General features: G+C 41.9%; 1 protein-coding gene across 1 annotated transcript in view; it reads right to left on the bottom strand.

Moving 5' to 3' along the window:
* Window positions 1-6,401: 6,401 nt before the first annotated feature.
* adamts3 (ADAM metallopeptidase with thrombospondin type 1 motif, 3) overlaps window positions 6,402-15,133 on the bottom strand; it is a 184,556-nt gene continuing 175,824 nt past the window's right edge. The window contains exons 24-25 of the mRNA XM_031756603.2: window positions 13,709-13,826; window positions 6,402-10,357 (exon numbers count right to left, since the gene is read on the bottom strand). Of these exons, the coding sequence (XP_031612463.2) occupies window positions 9,888-10,357; window positions 13,709-13,826 (588 nt within the window). The 3' untranslated portion in view covers window positions 6,402-9,887. The remainder of the gene's footprint in view (window positions 10,358-13,708; window positions 13,827-15,133) is intronic.

The raw sequence follows: 15,133 nt of genomic DNA, 5'->3' as shown, positions 1-15,133 counted from the left end.
AGACGCAGCACATCAGCAAAAACACCTCCTACCAGCTATCAGCAGAAAGGTGGGAGGTGGTGATTTGGGCCACAGGAGCTGGGCACCTTGCAGTCGTTGTGTCGACCATGCACCTCTCTGAATACCAAAGAATTCTAGAGAAAAACTGTCCCAACAGCTAAAGCTTGAGCAAAACTGGGTCATACAACAGGACAACGATCCTAACAACAAATCTACATCAGAATGGCTGAAAAATGAACCAAAGTCCAGACCTCAACCTAAATGAAATGCTTTAGATGACCTTCAGAGAGCAGTGAATGCTGCATGCATGAATGAATGCTTCAGTGAACAGAAGCAATGCCAAAATTCTCCCACAAAGTTAGGTTATTGCAGCAAAAGGTAATTCTAAAAGCCATTTAGTCATTCAATTTTGCCTGTTCATAGCAAAAAAGCAATATTTTCCAAAAACAAAGTATTTTGAATACAGTACAAATGAACAAATGAACTGTGGTTTATTTAATCGTATGTTGAATCTACACACACACACACACACACACACACACACACACACACATATATATACACATAAAAAAAACAAAACACCCAGCACGCCCCTGCGGGCGGTTTATCCTTCAAGCTCGGGTCCTCTACCAGAGGCCTGGGAGCTTGAGGGTCCTGCGCAGTATCTTAGCTGTTCCCAGGACTGCGCTCTTCTGCACAGAGATCTCCGATGTTGTTCCCGGGATCTGCTGGAGCCACTCGCCTAGCTTGGGAGTCACCGCACCTAGTGCTCCGATTACCACGGGGACCACCGTTACCTTCACCCTCCACATCCTCTCGAGCTCTTCTCTGAGCCCTTGGTATTTCTCCAGCTTCTCGTGTTCCTTCTTCCTGATATTGCTGTCATTCGGAACCGCTACATCGATCACTACGGCCGTCTTCTTCTGTTTGTCTACCACCACTATGTCCGGTTGGTTAGCCACCACCATTTTGTCCGTCTGTATCTGGAAGTCCCACAGGATCTTAGCTCGGTCATTCTCCACCACCCTTGGGGGCATCTCCCATTTTGACCTCGGGACTTCCAGGTTATACTCGGCACAGATGTTCCTGTACACTATGCCGGCCACTTGGTTATGGCGCTCCATGTATGCCTTGCCTGCTAGCATCTTGCACCCTGCTGTTATGTGCTGGATTGTCTCTGGGGCATCTTTACACAGCCTGCACCTGGGGTCTTGCCTGGTGTGATAGACCCCAGCCTCTATGGATCTTGTACTCAGAGCTTGTTCTTGTGCTGCCATGATTAGTGCCTCTGTGCTGTCTTTCAGTCCAGCTTTGTCCAGCCCCTGGTAGGATTTCTGGATATCAGCCACCTCCTCTATCTGCCGGTGGTACATACCGTGCAGGGGCCTGTCCTTCCATGATGGTTCCTCGCCTTCCTCCTCTTTCTTGGGTTTCTGCTGCCTGAGGTATTCACTGAGCACTCGGTCAGTTAGGGGCATCTTTCTGATGTATTCTTGGATGTTTGTTGTCTCATCCTGGACTGTGGTGCTGACACTCACCAGTCCCCGGCCCCCTTCCTTCCGCTTAGCGTACAGCCTCAGGGTGCTGGACTTGGGGTGAAACCCTCCATGCATGGTAAGGAGCTTTCTTGTCTTTATGTCAGTGGCTTCTATCTCCTCCTTTGGCCAGCCTATTACCCCAGCAGGGTACCTGATCACGGGCAGGGCGTAGGTGTTGATGGCCCGGATCTTGTTCTTACCGTTCAGCTGACTCCTCAGGACTTGCTTGACCCTCTGCAGGTACTTGGTGGTTGCAGCTTTCCTAGCTGCCTCTTCATGGTTCCCATTCGCCTGCGGGATCCCCAGGTACTTGTAACTGTCCTCTATGTCTGCAATGTTGCCTTCTGGTAGCTCGATCCCCTCAGTTCTGACTACCTTCCCTCTCTTTGTTACCATCCGACTGCACTTCTCCAGTCCGAACGACATTCCAATGTCATTGCTGTATAGCCTGATAGTGTGGATCAGTGAATCGATGTCTCGTTCACTCTTGGCATACAGCTTGATGTCATCCATGTACAGGAGGTGGCTGACAACCGCTCCGTTCCATAGTCGGTATCCGTAGCCAGTCTTGTTAATGATCTCACTGAGGGGGTTCAGGCCTATGCAGAACAGCAGTGAGGACAGAGCATCTCCTTGGTAGATCCCGCACTTGATGGTGACTTGTGCTATGGGCTTGGAGTTGGCCTCTAGTGTTGTACACCACATCCCCATTGAGTTGATTGATTGATTGATTGATTGTACTTTATTCATCCCGAGGGAAATTGGGTTAAGGCTGCCAGCCGTGCCAGCGCCGTCTTACCCTTCCGACCATACATACATTACACAAAAACATCACATGGGGAAGACAGGTCAGAGAGGTATACATGGAAAAGGAACAACATGAGGAAAGATAAGGAGAAAAAAATAACTCCCCCCAGACTGAGCTCCAATAGGGAGATCAGTTTGAGAACAGAAAAAAAAACACCTCTGCACATAGCACATGAAAAAACTCTTAATACACCAAAGAAACAAATGACAAGCAACAGGGGTGGGTAAAGGGTGAGAGACAGCCAGTGTAGACAGTACATCCGGGCCTGCAGCCTATGCGCTGGTCTCCTTGATCCACCGTCAGCATCGGAAGGGAATAAGCGTCGAAGGCGTTTGGAGGGGGGATGAGTGTATATCTGCATGTGTATATATGTCTGTGTGCGTGTGTGTGTATGTGTCCAGAGTTCAGCTGAGACAGTGTCCTTCGCCCTGCCAGGCTAAGTAAACAGTCTTCCAGCCAACCCAGGTGGCCTTGCATAGAATGGGAAGAACAGTCTCAACACAGTCGTTATCAGGGTGTTGTTGTTCAGCTCCAGCCTTGAGACTGCAGCTGGCGCCGAAGGGGTATCCGCATGAAGTGATGGTGGTTTTTACTTTAGTGCGAACAACTCATGAGAATTTCAAAGCTGTTCTAACAGTCCGACACTGGTCTCTCAATCTCCTGTTGGAGAGCCGTGAGCTTCTCCATGATGTTATCAAACTTACGCTCCGTGATGTTGTCATTCTTGTGCTCAAAGAGCCGATTGTGAGAACTCACAACCGCAGTGAGCTTCTCCAAGATGTGATCCAGTTTGCACTCAGAGGTCTTATTCTGAGTATTCACGGCAGCCGTGCGGTTCTCCAAGATCTTATCCGTGCTGCACTCAATGAGCCCATTTTGAGAAACTCACGCCTCGTCCCATCGTTTCAATCCCAGCGGGCAGCCTTGTGGGGGTTTGAACAGCCGGTTCCGCTTCCTTAATTCTTCGATAAGTCAGGGCCAAGCCAGCTCCGATCAGCAAGAACCCTGTTATCATGGTTCCGAATAGGTAGATATCTTCAGCACTCAGGCTCACCCGAGCCCAGACTTCTCGTTGAGAAAAGGGTGTCAATTGCATTCAGGGACCAGTTGATCAAATCCATAATTCTCTTTTAGGTTTTAGAGAACAGACTGTGAGAGAGTGTTCCAGGGAAAAGTAATACAAAAAACACGAGACTAGACAAGGACACAAGAGGCTAAGCAGGGGAGCTAAGGGAGAGGAGGAGGAGGAGAGGAGAAAAGTGCGACCGCCTTCATCAAGAGCAAGAGAGAATGCTGTATGAGAGCATGCTGTAAAAAGCAATGTCAGTTAATTAATGAGATGCTATTTGGACACAGGCAAAGTCTTTGTCAGAGTGGTTTGTGCTCAAACATTTATGCAAAAGGATTGTTTTGTGGAAATAAAAGTACAAGTTTTTTTTGTGACATCACTTTTTGGTCCCAGTTAGCGCCTTTATTAGTCTGAGAGCAGGTGATTCCCCTGGAAAAAGCTATCAATGAAATAAAATGGGTTCAGACGAGGAGGACCAAAACTGACATACAGGAAAAAAACAAAACAAGGAGAGACTGTGGAAATAAACACAAGACAGAATATCCCCAAAGAAAGTCATGGACCAAAACACCATACAAGAACTTGTGAGCAGAACAACAGAATGCAATAATGAGTGTATTTTTTTAAGCATGCATAAACAGTGTTTCCAAGCTTTAAAAAATATCTGTTTAGACGAGATAACAAAGAACAAAAGAGACACTTTGAGGGATCTCTAACCTTTATTTTGATTTTTAAAACCAGGAAATTCTTTTTCCTCTCTTCTTTATGATAAATTAAGCTTACTGCCTCCAAAGCTCCCCTCATACTGTACATGTAAAAGAAATAATACTGTATTTGTCATGATCCTGGGTCCGTTTGACCCAGCGTTTTGTGTTTTTCTATTTAGTGTGATTTTGGTTCTGTTCTTCCTCTGTTTAGTGTTTACTCTGTTCGGCCCGTGTGTGTCCTTGTATGTGTAGTTCCTGTTTTATTGTGAAGGTCTGTGTCTTATGTCAGTGTGTTCTGTTTACGTTTTCCCCTGCCTCGTCAGTTGTGATGTCTTCCAGGTGTGTTCCCTCCTGTTTCCCTTCCCCTGATTCCTGGCGTGTGTATTTATAGTGTGTGTTACCTCGTCCTCGTTGCTGGTTCGTCTGTCTTGTTTCCCTCGGTCTCCCCACGTCTCCCGGCTTCCTATGGATTTCCTGTGCCTCCCTGCATATCTGTTTACGGTTAGTTTCTGTTAGTTTTTCCAGTTTAGGTTTTCTTAGTTTCTAGTTCACCCTCGCCACTGCTGTTTGTATTTCCTTCTGTTAAATAAACTCACCTGCACCAGAGCTGCTGCATCTTGGGTCCTCCCTACTTCTCCACACGTCTGCCACACCGGACGTGACAGTATTATTGTATTATTATGAATACTGTACATCTATCAGTCTTCTGCCAGCAACTGCAAATAACTCAAAACATTAAACAATCGCTTAATTGTGATACAAGCAAAAGGCAGGAAGCTGTGATCAATAAGTAATTGGTTGGCTTTTAATTTGAAGGAGACGAAGACTTTGGAGTGCAGGAAAATGGCTCGAGTGTCGTTGTATGTGAAAAGGAAAAGTGATATAATGTCTCTTAGCTGGATTTCATTAAAAAAGCCAAAAGCAGGGAACCCATTGCTGACACGTGATTGGTCTTTTAGTTAATAAAAGAAATTAAGCATGATGACCAAAATCTCTGAATATGCTGTGAGGAATTGAGGTGTTATTTTTCTGCCATTTTTATTATTTCATTTTATTAATTCTATTTTTATTATTTTGTTATTGCTATTGCATCATAATCATATAACAAGCATTTGCATTGACGCATTTATTAATAGTGATATTGCATTTAGATGTTTAAACATATTGGCACCCAATTAAGTTTTATTACAGGTGCAGTTATAACCACTTTAAACTGTTGAGTTGGATTTATAATCTTAAATGTTTATATGCAGACTGCAGTGTGAAAGAGTAACTCTGTGCCAAAATAAGACAGGAAGTTACATGTTTTTGAAGTTACATGATTTGCAGGAAGTGAAACCGAAACTAGAGTCTGAGTGAAAGTTAGTCTGAGGAGCAGTTTCGATGATGCTATTATCTTTTATACTTTTATATCTTTTGATTAAGCTTTTAGTAGAGGTTCTTGATGAAAACATTTATTCAGCAGAGTACACATACATAGTTTCGGTTCGGTTATTACATACACGAGAGCGGCTTCTGTCTCTCTGTCTGGGGAGAGGCCAGGAGCTAGTTGGCGAGGTGAAATGGGGTGCGATTGTAACCACACACACACACACACACACACACTTAGAGGGTTCACTTGTAGGTGAAAGTTAAGCAGGTGTTGCTAGGGTTGCAGTTTTATGTTGGTGTACGTGACTGTTTGATGAAGAAGCAGGTGCACGAGGCGAGAGCTGAGCGGGCTTGCGGGGAAAACCACCGGGGAGAAGATGGAAGCCAGTGTTCTTTTAATTGTGTCTCAAGTTGTTAAATAGAACATTTGTGGTTTTGAAGCTGATGTACTGACGCAATGAGGGGGCGTCACAAAATATACTCTGATGCATATAAAACTGTAGTTTGATGTTAGGAGGATGAGATTGTGGGGCTGTCTGCTTACGGAGTCAGCTCATTCTCCTACGCGTGTCTCTTCATTAAAAATCATCGTCTTTACCTTTTGGACCAGTGTGGTTACTTGCATTCCGCCTGTATTTACTTCCCTATATTCTGAACCTTAACAATGCTTTCGGGGGGTTTTGTGTGTATGTCGCGTTCTGAACAACTGCTTTCTTTTTCAGAAACGTGGATCCAAAGATAGACAGGATGTTATACAGACTGCAGGAGCTCTGGGCTTATTTCACATTACTGTTATTACTACATACCAGGAATATCTCTTTTTTCTGCATCACTTCACTTCCCAGAAGAAAAAGCAATGGTGGAAAGAGCCGAAGGCAAGAACACAGACTAGATAATTATATCTTTTATTGCTATGTGCTCCCCATTACAACAAACAGCATCAGTAGTGTACACTTCAATCTACGCAAATACATAGTAAAGCAAATAGAACAGAGAGTGACTTGCGTTCATGACAATCCAATACTTCAATGCATGGACAGCACAGGGGTATTGATACAGTACATGGAAAATCCTATGCAATAACAGCTGTCTGAGGCTCAGGGATTGTCAAAGTAACATCTACGGCTACCCTATTTATCATTACAAGCTCTCTATAGCGTTAGCAGCAGTGTTTATAGGCAGCAAGTAAATGATGTGAAAAGAACTGGGGAGAAAAATGAAAATACTGCCAACTACAAACAGCATAAAACAGCTTTACTGGTACTACGCTATTCATGTTTTATTGGTTAAAATAAAGCATCTGTCTGGTCAGTTCACGCTGCTGTGTTGCAACGACTTGGATAAAGACTTCTACAAAACAGCTGTGAAAAAACAGCTTTCTGACAAATAAAACATCTCAAAATTGAGCATGTATATTTACATCTAATTGTTTGCAAAAAACAATGTCATTTCTAGTCTACTGTGTTTGTTAAAAAGCACACATCTGCTTCCAATGCGAAAATATGACCGGAGAAAGAGGTGATCAGTTTTCAATGGTTTATCCAATGCAGCTTATCGGCCGGCTGCTGCACTCGCTGTGACAACAAAGCAGAACCCTTTAACTTTCAATAAATATTTATGCACTCAATGCTATATACATGTTCTATACATTGGCACACAGGACTGAGTGTGGATAGTTGCAAGCTATTTCTTTGCTGAAAACACAAATCTGTGCCTTTTGCTATTGCAGTCAGATGCATGGTGGTTGCAAGGAAATCCTCTTTTAAATAAATAGCTTTCTGTCTCCAAAACCTTTTTCCACCTTAATAAAAAAGCCATTTAGAGAATACTTTGGAAAAAAATATGTTCCACATACAGTAAGAGTCTTTTTTCTAAATTCCAGCTTATTGTCCTTACAACAAAGCTTTGTTCCTGCAAACATAAAACGTACCAGAGAACCTTGTTCAGGCTAATCATGAAAGGATGTAACGAGCTCCAAGGGCCATTAAGCAATTTTTATATTAAAACTGAATGACATGGCTCTATATTGGCAGACTGTGAAAGGGTTGATCAATTTTCCAAGCTCAGTACTCACAGACTACATTGTTTTAGCTCTTCGTGAAAAAGCTAAAAGCACAGCTGGAACAAACAGCTGGGTGGTGAAGAAAGTGAGAGATGGCGGGGACTCCTGAGCTAAAATAAGTTGGACTTCATTGCACGGGCAGAATTCACTATGTAATGTGTCTAAAAGTTAAAGATAATGTCTGCATTGCTGTATTTGTTTTTGTCTGTCTGGTCCCTAGTGGTCAAAAGTCAACTAATGCAGCTTTAGTTATTAGGCTCACCTGTGAATGTAAATGCAATCTAACGCAGCAGTTCTGCTAACAATTCATCATTTAGATTTTCACTCTTTGCTGACATTCCCCAAAGGTTTTTATAATTTTACCTGATTATGGAGGTTTCAGGCAGCGAGGATGTGTAGGCTACATAAACTGCCTCCCTTCCCTCCCACATCACTGCCCTCTACGACCTCAATAACAAACACAAACAGAAAGCTTCATAGGACAAGGATTTATGGCGGTGTGCTGATATCGGATTGCATTTCTTTTCACAGGTGTACCTATTAAAGAGGCGAGTGGGTTAACAAAAAGTCACCGTAAAAGTGAGGCTAAAGTAAAAACACATTTTACATGTATTATGAATGATTTTGGTCCTTTGACCTGAGTGCTGTATGGTCTACTTTATATGACATACAACGCTGAGCGGCGCATGCTCTTTAGTTAGTTCCTTCTTTGCCCTTAAGTATTTCTGAGAAGAAGAGAAAAAACATGGAACAAAGCTAAATATGAAAAGCAGCCAGCTTGGTGCAGCTTAGTGACTGGTAGCAAAAAGTAAGCTCTGTCTAAAGGTAACAAAGTTGTTTCTGTACTTGAGAAACTAAACACAGAAACAGGATGAATACTTCATCGGTGCTGATAGGTGGTGTTTTCTTTGGACAGAGCCGGTTAGCTTTTTCCCATGTTTTCAGTGTTTATGAAAAACTAACTTAACTGCTCCTACAATGCAAATATCAGAAGGGTATCAAACAGCTCATCTCTCTGCACTTTGACTTTTCTTTAAGTTCATGGCATTCTGAAAGGAAAGCTATATCAATAATCAGTCAATAATCCCTTTCTACCCATGTGAACAGCACCGTCCCTGGAAGGGTAAACACTGGCACCAACATCTGGTAGAACTGGTTAAAAATGTATTTGAAAGCATCCCACTTTCTTAAAATAATACTGATATTTTCATGTACAGCATTTACAGGAAGCTTTATAAATAGTGTGTTGGGGAAATTTATCTCTGGTATTCACATGTTCACTTAAAGTACGGTAAATCATTTTTCACTGAATACTTTGACAGCTGAACTTTCTGTAAGTCGAGCTTAGAGTTAGATTTCTGGCAAGAAAACTGGCAGTTTGTAACATTCAAGTAGTGGGAATTCTCAGCTGTATCAGATGTTCTGGCTTTGATTATTTTTAATTTTAAAATGATACCGAACTCTGACATCTACCTCAAAGGTCACAATGTAGGGATAGGATATGGATGCAATCAATTAAAACGCATCGTAAAGCTGAGATTTATCCAAAAAGAACCAATGTGGCAAACATGGCCTTTAGTGGAGTCACTTTTCAAATGAACTGAAATACAAGAGGCATTTAAACCAATTCTTGCATCTATTTCCATACTCTATGAGTTCTACTAAATCTACACAGCTGAATTAGCTCTGGTCTCTGCACCTGCTGACATTTTCTCTCTGGATATCTGCAGCAGCATAGCTGCTCTGCAGGCAACAGGGGCCTGGTTTATTCAGTAACGAGACCAGGCGACAGCTCAGGCCGGAGGGGGAATGCAGACATGTTCCTCCACCTGTTCTCTCAGTTTTCACTGTGCAGGTGACATTAGAGAAATATTTGCCTGAACAAGTGAACAAGGTGATAAAATGAAATAAATGTCAGACATCGGGAATATATGAGTCAGAGCAACAAACATCTTTTGAATACTGAACTGTCCTTTGGCTGTTTTGTATCCCTGAAACTATTCACTATGAACTTCATTTAGCTTTTCATTTGACACGGAAGAAAACTCCCTGTGGCTCACATGCACCTACACCTTGAAATGATTTCATATTTGTTTCATATTAATATAGAAGTATGAGGGCAAAGTAGCACGGCTGTTTCAGCCTCAGTAATCTGGAAGCTCACTGCAGGTGGTTAAAGAGATATCTAGAGTCCGTATCGGGGTCAAATTCTTACAAAGTGAACCAGCACTTTTCTTTCTCTCTCTGTAGTGTTTTCTGGTGTGAGAAGACTCAGGATGAAGCTGGATTATCTACTGTACATTACGAGTCCTAAAGGGAAAAGCTGTGACTTTCATCGCTCCACTTCAGAATATGCCACAGGCTGCCAACTGTCCATCAAACTGCTTGACCTTTGACCCTGAGTAGGACCAGCCTGGGTCGACAGCTTCCTGCCAGTGAGGTCTGCATGTCGTGGAACCCGCCTCGGTGCTGTAGTGATCTTTGATGGGATTTTCTTAACTGGAGCAGGCGTGGTGATGTGTTTTGCTGCACCGCCCGATGTGGCGGATCCTTTGCCCGTGCCTTGTTTCCCACCGCGAGTGCCATTGGCCGCTACTGCGGCCGTTAATGTCTCGAGGAGCTGCGAGGCTGATCCGAAGCGAACGTTTTCCTCGGTCTCGGCCGCCTCCGAGAACATAGACAGGGCTCCGGTGCGCTTACTGCAGGAGTCGCAGCACAGCTTGTTGTAGCCTGGAATAGAGCAGTATCTCGCTAATACCTCCATTTGGCAGAAGATGGATTTGTCCCCATTACACGGCTCATCTGTAAGTCAAAGAGCATACAGTGTAAGCTCGCTGCAGAGTCAAAACTCTGAAAAGTTTAAATGGCCTTGGAAAGAGATCAAAAAAGCAGAAAGGGATGCCTTACAAAGCACAGAGGCATTGCTTTTAATTAGAGACTGACAGCAAAGAAAGTGTTTGTGCACATTTTAACAGTACATTCAGCATAACGATGCTCATTTTGTTCCGCCTAGACAGGAGATGTGACCCAGTTCCCTTTACGACTGTACAAACCAATTCCAAGCGTGTTTTGTGTTGGCTCCAGTTCATCCCCCTCATGCTTTCAGGCACCAGAACTTTATGCAACTCACACTCTGCTTTTGTTTCTCTAACAAATAATAACTGCTGAGTGTTGCTTAACAAGACTTACATCTGTCCTAAAATGACTTTCAGAGACCTCAAAGACTCTTCTAAGCATATGCATGAAAATGTCTCAGGTCCAATAAGAAAGATCTTTTACCTTGTTTAATATTTTGGCATTCAATTGCTGCCCTTTAACACAAAAATGCAAAATAAGTACAATTATGTCTGCTAAAATTATAAATACATATGCACGGCAACATGGTAAAGATTTAAAGTAAAGGTAATAATCAGTGTCAGCCCTCTTTAATCGCCAAACAAACCACAGACGTCTTGTTCGTTCTTCTTCTTTTTCTTTTTGAGTAGGGGACGATGTCATACATAAACTCGTCCACAGCATGCACAGATAAAATGAGTACATGCATATATAATAGCTGGAATGCTACCTGCAGAGAGCGTAATGTGCTCTTGCCGACTTATGAGTGTGCTGCATCATTATTATTATTATTATTATGATTACTTTTATTGAGATTTATCCCTGTAACTTAAAGACTGACTTGGCATTTATGTTTCGCATAAAGAGCATGCAGCGACATTTACAAATGACATGCACTTCCACTGACACAATCAATAAAATACGCTCATTTAAAAATCTGTGTGCTGTGTAGGAAAGGCCACATAGAGGCTTGGCGTGGGTTATTAAAATGAGAATAAGTTACATGAAAAGGTTTGGATTCGGCAGGATTCTGTATGGACTCCTGTTTTGCTGATTTTCATCACTGTTGTAAACAAACACAATGCTTTTGGGGTTTTTGTCTCATTTTTTTTCCACTGCACGTTGTCCTAGAATAGTGACACACAATCTGTGAATTTCATGTTTGTGATCACGTCCAGTCACAGCTGTACAAATAGGTAAACTCTTGACTTTAGTAACCTGTCACGTCCTTCAGCAGCAGCAACCTATGTTGGCTTTTCATAGATACCAAACTGTTTCATCTGCATCACTGGACAGCCCCCTTCAAATCATGTCACAGCATCTCAATCGTCCTGACTTTAACACGATGTTTCGTCTCCTAAATGCAAAGCCAGCCTCCTGCCTTGAGTTTGTTTGGGTTTTTTTGCAATTTTTATTGAATACAAGTCACCCAGACCCTGCATGCTTTGGTGCGCATTGTAGCTTAAGAGTTACACTTTTGTCCCATCTGTTCGCTAAACGCTACCCTAGATATCTTGTGTGGAACATTCAGTTCTTTTAAAAACTGAGATCTGCCAAAATACAGATAACGTCACAGCCTTTGAGGGTTTTTCTATACTGGACACACAACATGGTTTTTATTTCGTTGTAGAGGTTTCTGCAGGTTTTTGTATGTTAACCTCAGATTCTTCTTTTTAAAAGCTTTGCCAACAATCCTGCAAAGATCAGTAAACTTCCTTCACATCTTGTCTCATTGCAGATTAATGAACAAAGAATCTCTAAAAGGTTTCTTCTAAGTTTGTGTGACAGAAAGGTGTGCTCATGGCATGTTTTAAAACAACCAACAGCAGCAGACTTTGTCATTAACCTTTGTATGTTTCTATTTGTAGATTAAGACACCTCTGCACCTTTCACTTCCAATCTCATCTCCTTATAGGAGTTTTTCGTGCTACACCAACGTTATGTCCCGGAAAACGTAGCTTAACGTCGTACCGTCGCAGCCCCATCTGTTGTGACTGTCCTGTTCATTACTGTTGATTCCTCCCATGCATTTCTGGCTACTTTTTTCAGTTCATTGGTGAGAGAATATAAATCATTGCCTAAATATAACAAGCAATAATAACAACATCAATTTAAGGACCTCCAAATATCAAAATGACCAAACCAATGAGGGGGACACCCACGACGGAAAGTCCCAGTTTTACGTTTGTCTCTGTTGTGTCTGGAACTGCATGTAAATCACTGGGACATGAGCACAAGCTAATTAACACATAATGCACTTAGGAGCATGAATGCTTGAAACAATGTCGGCCATTTATGCACATGACATCGTAAGCTCTACAAAGTTTCACCCCAGCAGAAGTCCAACTCCAAGGAAGAATAGAAAGTGAGCGATTGTCCAATTTACTTAATGAAGACACAAAAAGATATTTATGTCTTATTACATTAGATCTATAAATGAGCAGAATGGAATGTTTCCTTTGGCTTCACTTGCCTTGATGCGTTTCAAACAAAAGTCTAACAAACATTCGTGCAGGTGCTGACGCCTAACATAGTTCCTCTGTGCTACCACTGAGCAGAGTTTGTGGGGTGAAGCAATTTCATACAGACCCTGGACACTTCGAAATGTCGTCACAGCAGAGTAATAATCTGTTATTTCTTCACAAATGTAATTGTCTGGGCTTTAAATGACTAAAGGAAATTACTTTAAATGAAAGCGTGACAGGACGGCATGTTTCAGTCAATAAAAGCAATAAAAGGACGTACTGTTAACATCTGAACACATTTTTCTTCCTTCAAGCAGTGACTGATTTCATTTTCCAAGCTTGACAAAACTCAAAGTCTAAATCAATCACGGGAAATGCTTAAATGAAGTTTTACTGTTGTTGTGATGTCAGCAGAGATGCTTCCGTCTGCCTGGCCATGAATTGCACTCACCAGTGAACAATGTTGGTACTTTCTAATGAATTATTGCAGGCTTGATGTTCACTGTGTTGAATTAAAAAGACCTGAGTATGTTTCGAGGGGCTGCTGATTGATTTCCCTTTTCATTTAAAAATAAATGGAAACCATTGGCTGGCTGTGAGGTCAGGGGAAAATGCAAGATTTTTTATTTTTTTATCAAGGACATGTAATCTGCTAAAATGAAGGTTTTCAAAGAGTAAGAATAAATGACATGCATTATGTATTTTGTCTAGAGGACCTGCTGGACCGAAAGACTGGCGTGTTGGAATTACTGATTATGTGGAGGGAAGTACAATGTGCTGAAATGTTAACAGAGTAAATTAAAAGACGACACTGCATGTTTGCTACGAGGAATGCACCATCAGACATTCTTACCGTGGCAGGGTCCAGGTTTGCATGGCCTCACGTTTTCGGGCTTTTCTCCATTACACTGATCTCCAATCCGGCAGGTGATCAAACGCCTTTCTATCCCCTCTCCACACGTCACAGAACACTGCGCAAGAGTTTGAAAAGATAAGAAAAGTGAGCTGAAAATCCGCTTCAGGTTTAATGTTCAAAAAGAAACAACACTTCTTACTTTCCTCAGAGTTTTATATGTCAGAAAACTATCCTGGGAATACATCACACAACTAAAGTATTTTGTCTGCTAGATTAATGGAGTCTCACTTTGCCCTTCGCTTCAGTGACATCTTTATTTTGTGCCTGACTAACTGTACCCAGGGAGTCTGGTGAATTAACAAACTTAAAGCCCTCAAATGAAGCCAAACAGCATCTGAAATCTCAGCAGGCCCAGGTGGAGAGATCCCCTTTCTTCTTTATTATTTGGGCTCCTTCTGTTACAACATTTTGAATAATTTATTGATAAACCTGCAAGACTGCAATATTTAAGCAATCAGTCACATCACCTGTGGCCCCGTGTGTGACACATGGCTTTTAACCCAACCTTTAAGTTTGGCCACTGAGACCAGAAATAAACGTTTCCCTTCAGTTGTGATCGGTTAGAAAGACGACATCAAAACCTCAAATTAAACTGCAATTAATAATGTGAGAACTGGTGAAGCAGCAAACACACCATTAATTATTTGGTGGATCTTTGTCTCGTCTTTTAGACTGAGATCTCCTGTGAGTGTGAATGTAAATGTCAGCAAACTTGAAAACTCGTGCATGAAAACACGGAAAACTGCGACTAAAAAGTTTGAGTTTTGGTATTTTAATGAACACTGTAAGTGGTTAATTTCATGAGATGTTGTCCGAACATATTCCATCACCCTAGAAGTAAAAAAAACATGTTTTTATGATTTACAAACATCTTTAATTTACCAACAAATAATTAAAGAAACTGCACCACTACTCTCACTCACAGCTTAACTGTACATATACTATTTATATATATATGTATTGCTTATCAGAAGCTGTAGCCCAATCATGTTACAAAAACCCCACCCACACAAATGAACAACTAACACAAAGACACACATCTTATTAGCTCTTATTTGCATCGCGCCACTCAGCCGGACGTCTGATTTATTGGATTCTTTGATGTGGTTTTTTTAAAGGTCTCATTTGGAGGAAGTGCAGGCTGTAAAACTGGCATGTTTCCAGATGAGATGCGACACAGCTCTAAATGAAATATTACAGATGCCTGATTCTTTGTACATTATCCTCTCGGGATCAGGAACCCCTGCTATATCAGCTTAGGTGCCATTCGGTAATGGGAAACAACGTTACATTAAAAATGAAATCAGTCACAAAAGTCTGGGACCAAATTCTTCACCCTCACATCAAAGACGAACAGCAAAT

The sequence above is a fragment of the Oreochromis aureus genome, linkage group 12 (assembly GCF_013358895.1).
Source record: "Oreochromis aureus strain Israel breed Guangdong linkage group 12, ZZ_aureus, whole genome shotgun sequence".
Classification (NCBI taxonomy): Eukaryota; Metazoa; Chordata; class Actinopteri; order Cichliformes; family Cichlidae; genus Oreochromis; species Oreochromis aureus.
This window is presented reverse-complemented; position numbering and strand designations above follow the sequence as displayed.